Source organism: Ruditapes philippinarum, unplaced genomic scaffold (genome assembly GCF_026571515.1).
Source record: "Ruditapes philippinarum isolate M1 unplaced genomic scaffold, ASM2657151v2 ctg8732_1_1_1_1, whole genome shotgun sequence".
Classification (NCBI taxonomy): Eukaryota; Metazoa; Mollusca; class Bivalvia; order Venerida; family Veneridae; genus Ruditapes; species Ruditapes philippinarum.
The window spans coordinates 16,089-25,976 of NW_026851636.1; the positions used below are offsets into that span (position 1 = coordinate 16,089).

General features: G+C 33.0%; 1 protein-coding gene across 1 annotated transcript; it reads right to left on the reverse strand.

The window, feature by feature from the left end:
- Positions 1 to 341: 341 nt before the first annotated feature.
- On the reverse strand, positions 342 to 9,670 carry LOC132726801 (uncharacterized). Its single transcript, XM_060712204.1, has 4 exons — positions 9,420 to 9,670; positions 2,467 to 2,628; positions 2,021 to 2,166; positions 342 to 792 (listed from the first exon to the last, which is right to left on the reverse strand). The coding sequence occupies exons 1-4, from the start codon at positions 9,517 to 9,519 to the stop codon at positions 637 to 639; spliced, it is 564 nt and encodes a 187-aa protein (XP_060568187.1). The 5' UTR covers positions 9,520 to 9,670; the 3' UTR covers positions 342 to 636.
- Between the last annotated feature and the right edge of the window lie 218 nt (positions 9,671 to 9,888).

The window sequence follows — 9,888 nt, forward strand, 5'->3', positions numbered from 1 at the left end:
AGAAACGGAAGCTGCTTCTTCAACCTTGTAAATGTATAAGTTTGCTTATAAGTTTATTTGTTTATCTTGTAAACTATGTATGATGTTTTATATCTTTGCCATATTCGTCAATTGTATTTGTTATTTTGGCCAAAGGTATGTTAAATATGCCGATTTGCCCAGAAAAAACTGTATGTGAAACCAGTTTACACTCATGTTTGTTTTGATTTTATAAGAACATGGCCAGTTTGCTGATTTATTACAGCTACACGTAGATATTGACCTTTTATTTCATACAAGTGTACACATTGTAACAAAGACAAGAAACGAAGATGAGACAAAACTTTAATCTGATCATTAAAATCCATTAAAATCTACACTTCTATCAAACATTAAACTATCGTTGTTGTATGAAAATATTTACAACACTGTTATCGAATCACCACTAGAAAGATAAGATTATCATGTACATTGTTATCTTCTAGATACATGTTTAAATTGCCGTTTCGATAAATATATTGTTGAACATTACAAAATAAATTTTAAAAAAAGTGTATGACAGTTTGTTTGTTTGTTTCTTTTTTTAAGCAACAAAATCTAAAGATTTTATCAACAAATCACATGGCCTTCGCCAAATTACAATATACCGGTAAAGTTTCATTCTGTTTCACAAGGATTGTCTGATAATATGTATATGACACCATCACAAACAGCTGCACCAGAACCTAAGGCCTTTAGAATCGCCGCTTTACTTATACCAGCCATACCAACACTTTGAAGCAACGCAAATGAACTACCCTGAGAAACAATGCCCTGAAAAGCAATAATTGAGCCGCGTCACGACAAAACCAACATAGTGCGTTTGTGACCAGCATGGAACCAGACCAGCCTGCGCATCCGCGCAGTCTGATCAGGATCCACCAACTCTATTACAAGTAGAGAAGCTGATAGCAAACAGCATGGATCCTGATCAGACTGCGCGGATGCTCAGGCTGGTCTGGATCCATGCTGGTCGCAAACCCATTATGTTGGTTTTGTCATGACGCGGGTCATATGTTTACAAATTGCAATTATATAATTAAGGAGCATAATACATTTGTCATGTATTCTATTAACTTCATTATTATTCTGTTTGGAACGATTATCTTGGGTGATCACGTGACACTTGTATACGATAACAGTGTGTGTCACTGCTAATGGGTTTTTCTAATTTCCTTTATATCCTCTAATATCAAAATAATAAAGTCATACCATGTAATATGTATATATTTGCTGATTCCATTGATATATAACTTTCTATTTAAGCTCTTCCTATTCTCGTTTTGCTTGCAGACTTTTGCTGTACATGTATAATTTTGATAAATATAGGAGTCACAATTTCTGCTAGTGTATGAGGAAAAGAGCTGCATGGAAAAATATTTACCACTGGATTACCTGGAACATGGTGTAAGTTTAAAATCGATAAAAAGTACCTTTACAAACAATTCCATGAGAAAAAAAATCACAATTATTCATCAAAATTCAGAAATGCCTTCTTTTTGTAATTTTACTAACAACTTTGATAACAGAGCTGTTAATTTTAATAAATCGACACTGTAATAAGAATTTACGAGTGACTTTTCAAAACCCATTTCGTACTTAATCTTTGTGAAATATACCTTTGTACAAATGTACTTTCCGTTTTTATATGAGATTTAATCATGACTGCTGAACAAGGATAGTAATCAAATTTAAGGTCGTGAACGAAACATTAATAGTGGACAATGGCGTATTAAGATTTTGCTTTAAACTAACTTATTGTATCGGAATACGGACAACTTCAGAGTTATTTTGTCAGCCCATTGATGAACTTTTGGATAATTTTGAAAAATTTACTTTTGCCGATCTAAGCTAATTTGCTTCTAGTAAAGATGCGATTGATATATAACTGCTTATAAATAACCAAATGTAGTATGCGCCATTTCAACATAAAACAATGTGAAAAAACTTTAATGGATTGAGCGCATACTTAGTTACGGATGAAACATTCAGACATACATACAATATATGCCATCCATTTGGCTGCAAGTGAACCACCTGCTATTCCAACAGCTTTAAATCCTAGAATACTTAGAAGGTAAGGAGATGCGGCTATAGCTGCAACGATCGCTGTGTAACATGCCACTTTTTTCTTATTGAACCATTCGGCTGTAATACATAAAGATGTGCATATAATTTCCAATAATCAAATCGTAAAATGAGTTAAGATTATCAATAATCAAATCGCATAGGTAGACGGAGTTAAGATTTATTTGAATTGCTTAACGGCTATCATAATCATCGGTAAACTTTATACATATACTAGTACTTAGTCATACATTTATGATAATTAAAGATAATTAAAATAACTTGTTATCAAATGTCAAATCGAAAGCAGGTAAATATTAAATGACAATTATACAATAAGATGATTTTCGATGATGTAATTATTAAACATTGAGAACTAACCTTCAACACATGATGAGATATTGTGATTCCAATCTCCATATCTATCTTTCCTGATAACATGACATCCACTTGGACTGTACCCTTCCTTGCAGTCAAGAATGCATCTTTTGAAATCATCTTTTGTATTCAAGCGCCATCCACCGTTCTCAGCTTTTCCCTGGTCTTGAATGATATTGGGCATATTTCGTTTGTTAAAATTCATATGTTCTTTTGAACAATTTAACAATGTGTCATAACTTATAATGGACATACTTACATTCTTTGTTTAATGGATATTACCTTTTAACGTACAAAAATGTCAAATAGCGATTGGACTAAAGTAAACAACGAGCGAAGTTACTCTAGTTATGGTAACTGGAATTGTCGCTGGAAACAGACAAAATCCCCCGAAGTTGGAACCATAAAATAACAAAGTTCTGATTAGTATAAATAAAACAAAAGTGAAACATATGACCAGTCGCAAACTTGGCAGAAGTATTAGTATTACTTTTTCTCCTTTCTACCTGCTGTCCAGGCATTTATGAGTGCCAAGACTTCTTAATGTGTCACGAAGTCAAGCAAATATAGAGGATACACACTGAATTTATTGAACGAGTATCTAAAGCCTCTGGTGAGCATGATATAATTTTATTCAACGAGTTCAATAAATTTTGTAATGCAGCTACAAAAATTTAATATTCTATTTATCACATATAAAAAAATAGCTGTTCTCGGTAAAAGGTCTAGTCAGCATTTATGCACGGCCTTGCAATACAGGTACGGGTATGTGATAAATAGTTATTTTAAAATGTATCCATGAACGAAAGACATATGACAATCAATGCATTTATATTATGGAAAAAAAAACAAAACATATAAGGACGTAGAGCAAGTGACTTTATTATTTTATTTAAGACAAGTTATTCATCTAACTGACAGGATACTACCATGAAGGCACTCTTATAAAAATATATCCTTTCAAGTCCTAGTGTAACTTTTGACCTTACAATTAACACATTGCCCCAATGTGTTTCACGTTTATGCAAACTTATTTCATAATCTATCAATGAATATCAAAATGAAGAATCGGACTGTAAGCGGTCACATGGACAGACAGACGGCCGGACAATAAGTACACTGTTACAGTTTATTAACAGTTTTCAACTTAGATGATTCTTCTATTATATTTCTGAACAAAAGTATTCACAATAATAGAATTATGATAGTATACTATAATTATACTGATACATAAAAATACAAAATAAAATCAGCGATTTCCACATACAAATACAATGCGTAAACTTGAAATATTCTTTGCTGAGTAACTGAATTTTGCGACATTCAAAAGCTCTTGATACTTTCATTATTATTACATCCTGGATATTAGCCCTATTATTATTATTGTTACATAAGAGACAAAGTATAAATCATGATAATATAGTAAAGGATGAAATTGAGAGAATGTTGAATTATGAAAGCACGTGATTTATAAACGTTCGTAAGTACACCATTTATATTGTTTATGAATTATATAAGGAGTTAGGCAAGACAAAACCGCTGTGTTTCATCGCTCAGACCTCTGTCGCCATACAGTATAGTTGACAATGTAACTGTTGTTATTTGTTGAAGCTGTTCCTTGAGAATGGTCCTCTGGCGGGAAAATTGATTACAATTAAAAAAGAAGTGACATGAATCTTCAATCTCATCGCACTGACAGAAGGGGTCATCAATTATGTTTTTAGAAAAGAGATCTTCCTTTAGAATGCTGCAATGGGTTCTGAGTCGTGTGTGTAAGATTTGGGACTTACGTGGTAATAGTATGTAGGTACTTTAGAAAGTGTAGAATTTAGTTTTTTCTTAAATATGCCGATGCTTTCTGAATTTCTGACTTCCACAGGTAGTTGGTTCCACTCACTGATCGTAGAATGAAGAAAAGATTTGGAGAAGAATTGAGTATTACAATGTATGTTTCTGGTATTATGACCATTTCTAAGATTATAAGGAGTGACATCATCAACAGATTCAGGGACTAGAGAAGATAAATATGGTGGCACCAGGAAGTTTGTCATTTTGCAGTACATTATTAATTTGTATTTAAGCCTTCTAGATTTAAGAGTTTAAAGACCAGTTTACTGTACAGATTTGATAGTGAGACTAATTTGGTGGCTCCAGTTATTATTCGAGCTGCTTCCAACTGTATCTGTTCCAATTCATATTCCTCTTTTTGTGTCAAATTGTCCCATACGACGTCTGCATACTCTAATATTGGCCTAATAAAGGAGAAGTAAATAGTTTCTAGGGACTTTCTGTCTAGGGTTAATTTAAGTTTTCGCATGATATTGATTCTTTGCCAAGCTTTAGAAATATGTTCATAGCAGGACTCGTTGCTGGATAACGTAACTCCAAGATGTTTATGGGATTCTACTTTCGAGATTTGAATATTATTCATAAAAAGAGGTGGATGATTATGTGATCGATGTTTTTTAGTTATAAGAATTGATTCTTTTTTGCTCAGATTGAGCTTGACAAGCCAAGTATCTGCCCAATTACTTATTTTGTTAAGGTCTGAGTTCATGATTTCAGCAGTGGTTATAGGGTTTTCAACGATAAGATAGAGCATGTAGAGAGATGTGTCATCAGCAAACAGTCTAATAATTGATTGTATGCCCAAGACAATGTTATTGATATAGACAATTAACAGAAGAGGTCCCAATATTGAGCCTTGAGGAACACCAGCGTTGATATTAATTAAGTCTGAAGTAGATCCAAAAAGTACAACTCGTTGTTGTCGATCAGATAAATTTATAGTCTTTGAACTATTCAAGAAGTTTACCAGATATACCTGTTAAAGACAATTTATGTATTAGACCTTTGAGCCAGACCCGATCAAAAGCTTTTGAAATATCACAAAATACCGCTCTATCTTCTTTGCCTTCATCAAGAGCTTGACAGAAAGTATGATAAATTGAAGTGAGTTGATTTACAGTAGAATCTTTTGCAACAAATCCAGACTGAAGTGAAGTAATAGTGTTGTTATCAGGAAAGAAGTTGTAAACATGTTTGTGAATCATTTTTTCATTTACTTTATTAAGAGTGCTAAGAAGTGAAATTGGTCTATAATTCGAAATATTTTGAGGATCTCCTTTTTTATACACAGCACATACATGGGGTAATTTCCACTGTGAAGGAACTTTACCAGATTGTAAAGAATGATTAAATAGGCAGCAAAGTGGTTCAGCAAGTTCTTGAGAGTTTATTGTTTATGAGGTCTCGACCTACCGCTTTTCCTACGCATAGTGATTTAAGTATTGATGCGACTTGTAGTAGTGTAATATTTATGTTTTTTAAGTGGTTATGAACAATTTGAGTTATTTATGGAAGTTGTTTCTTGTTATCAGCAAGTTCAGTTTGTGATTGAAAAAAGTTATTAAAGGCATTGGCTTTTTCAATGTTTGTTGTGTATGTTTTGTCGTTGTCAGTGATAGTTGGTATGTTGCTTTTTTGTGTATTTGGTTTGATGAATTGTTTTAATATTTTCCAGTAATCTGATGATGTCAGGTTGTTTGATTTTAACCTTTCGGCAAGTTTGCTTGTGTGACTGGTGCGTGCATTTCTAATAAGTTGTGTTGTTTTGTTTCTTAACTGCTTATAAATAACCCAATGATGTGTATTGTTTGACTTTTTAGCTCTATCGTATGCTCTTTTGCGCTTTCTGATGTATTTTCTTATTTCATTGTGCATCCAGGGTGGATCTGTTTGTCTGATTGTAACTGTTTTGTTAGGAATTGTTTCTTGAGTAAGTGTATATAGTTTCGGTGTAATATTAAGTGCATATTGATTGACATCGTTATGTTTTCGAAGGTTGATACTTTTTGTCTAAGATTATTATAATCACCCTTATCGAATTGCCATATTATCCTTTTAAAAGTATTAAACTTATTTTTAGTATACTTAAAGCAACAGAAAATAGGACAGTGGTATCGTATGTTTTGATCTAGGAAGGGTTCACCAACACCACAAAAAGCAACAGATTCAGATCTAGGATAGAACTTGATGATTCGATAAAGTTAGTTGGTTTAGTTATCAGCTGAGAAAGGCCGTTCTCCATGCAAATGTTATCAATCTTCTGTTTAGATGAGAATTTCTGTGTATTAAGGTTAAAGTCACCTGTAACAATAATATCTATATTAGTATCTTTAGCCAATCCAATTGAGTTTTCTATATTTGTGAGAATATTTGGGGAGGAGTTCAAATCCCCGGGGTTCGATTCCCGACAGGGGAATTGGGTTGTTTCATGTGATGAAGCTATTTAGTCAGCTAACAGAAATTTGGTTGTTCAATACAGGTTATCGTTTTAACCTAAAGAATGCAAGGCGCCGGGGCGTATAAATTATTCCTCCAACAATATTTCTGGAAAGTCGCCATTATGAATTTCAAAGATTCGGTGAGACTTTTAACACTGTTGTACAGCGTCCACCGGATATAGCCCCTAATCGATTTTTCCAAACTAAACAATTTTGTGAAGCTAATTGTTTCTAGTTTTAAAGCAATATTTGCTTTTGTCTGCAAATTGAAAACTTTTTGTTAACTTGGCGATAAAATGTAGCGCATTTGTTGATATTTGCGAACGATGTTGATATTTGCCACTAAATCAAGCCCAAAACGCATTTGCTGTATCGAATTCCACCGTTAATACAAACTATTGTCATCCCTCTACTTATATTTGAGTTTTCACCCTTCAACTCGATCTGCTTTTAACAAAATTTGCAAAAAAAACGACCTTGCCTTATGTACAGAGTCTAGCAAAGAAAACAAATTCAAGTGAACGGGGTGTAGTAGTTTAATGTACAGGGTTTAGTAGATGTGTACGGTGTCTAGCAGTCACATATTTTTAAAATATAGTCTTTTATATTATTTTTAAATGGAAATAATCTCATTTCAGACTGAACATGGATAAATTAGAGGACTATACAGAATTATTTGGTAAATAATTTAACTTTTTAGTGTTTTTGAGCTAAAACGTATGACTACGTTTAATTTTTTATTGTCACACCTTACTGAATAGTGTCTTTCGGTATTTATAAGACATGTTGAGGAGTCTTTTGACCAACTCGCTGAATGGAAATGGTCTGAATGGGGACATATTTATATGTATACATGTATAACTAACCTACACATAAGGCAGGAGGTCGATCCTTAAAAGATTATGCATGAGTGTCATTTTCTACAAAACGGTATTAGCACTGTCTTTTACAAAACAGTTCAAGCCGCCTTATATAAGCTATAAGTCGACTTAGAAGATACCGTTTCTCTGCTACAATTTGTTGTATTGTACATATTCTTCTAGTCAATGAATGAATCACAGCTGGTAGAATCTGTACTAACTCTGCAAATGTGTCATCTTCTTGAGATAAGTCCAATGTCAGCATTTGTGGAAGAAAAATCAGATGCACAGAATTCATTTTCACTAAGATTGCCAAATTTTATTATTTTCTTGAGTGTACTATCCTTTGGTACATTGTTCCTTTTAGAATGTGATTTTTTTGTCATCAATAGCTATTGTTCGACATTGTTCTGTACATAACTCCGCGGTCACTTTGTAGTTTGTAGTGATTTGAACACTTTGTCCATCTAAGTCTCTATGTCGAATTGGAATGATATTCTATAATATGCCGAATACTTTAAATGTTTCATAATTATATATCTGCACATTCTGTACATTGGTATGGCATTGTTGAACTAAAACATAAAATACCATCATTATCATCATCATCATCGTCATCATCATCATTGAAGAGTCATCATAATCATTTTCAGAAAAAGCAGCAGCATAAGCGGCAGCATTATTTATATAAAACAATATCGAAATCACAAGTGAGGCCACTCGAGTTTGACTGCAAAATATTATGAAAGATTTTATAGCCAGTAATATAGTATTTCCCCAAAAGATATATCAGATGATTAACCTAACTAATCAAGGCTGATATTTTACCAAAGCTATTAACATATTTTTGTTTTTCAATGAAGTCTTAAGACCGGTAAACTAATAAACCAATATAACAAGTTTAGATCAAGTTTAGTTCACAATGCATAACTCGAACATGGTTATACGAATTATTTTGCTGTACTATATATGTTTTACTTTTACCAATATGAAATGAAATTGTGGTCTTTTTATTTTTTTTATTTTTCCAATTAATTTATAGTTTCGCATAAAAAAGTGGTCTAGCAGGACGGAAACTGTTTACTGCAATTAATATACATGGAGCGTAACATGTTTATAATTTAATCCTTTATAAAATTAGAATCATTCACTTCACTATCCTTCCTCCTGACATATTCATCATATGCTCTGGTACTGAATTTATTTTGCAAAAAAATGACATTCGTTAACTAACTCCGCTAACAGTTTTCCATCTACACCCCGTACACATCCGTGCTAGACTCTGTACACAAGACAAGGTCGTTTTTCGCAAATTTTGTTAAAAGCAGCTCGAGTCGAATGGTGAAAACTCAAATATAAGAAGAGGGATGGCTATTGTTTGTATTAACGGTGGAAATGCGTGTTGGGCTTGATTTAGTGGTAAATATCAACATCGTTCGCAAATATCAACAAATACGCTACAATTTATCACCAATTTAACAAAAAGTATTCAATTTGCAGACAAAAGCAAACACTGCTCTAAAACTAGACATATTTAACTTCACAATAGTGTTAAGTTTGGAAAAATCGATGAAGTTATGATGAAGAAATAGGTTAAAACATTACCTTGGGTGTACTTGGTGTGCAGCTTTCTACTTTCGTTTTCGGTGTTTTTAGGGGCTATATCCGGTGGACGCTGTACAACAGTGTTTAATACAACCGCAAATGGTTCATTAAAATATAAGAATCATTTGAAAAACATATGGATCAAATCAAAGTCACATGGAATTCTAGCCAAAGTCCCCGTTATGAAGAAACATTTAGTACTCACTAGGACAATGATTTGTTTCCTCTTCTTCTCGGACTGCTCCTACGGCCGCAGTGAGAATTTGAAGTGAGATCAAAGCCGTAAAAATACTTTTAAATGCCATGCTTTAATCCGGTCAATTCAAAATGTTTGTAACCGATTATTTATAATTGAAAAGTTTTTCTAAATTATGTTGTGTTTTTTCTCCAATACCCTCCCTAATTATAACCTCGTCAATAGAAAATAAATATCTAGTTTCGTTTTATAATAGATTAAACTGGTTTTTCAAAAACATTTTGATAAATCAATACTGCAAGATATGGTGTTCCGTTAGGGCCATTGCGGCACACATAAATCGAAACAACGAAAATATGAAAATTTTACGATGTCGAAAAGTCGAATTAACAAAACCACTATGGTAAAAGGTCGAAAACACGATAACGTAAATCGGAAGTACGATGGTGAATAGCCAAAATAACGCAACCACAATGGT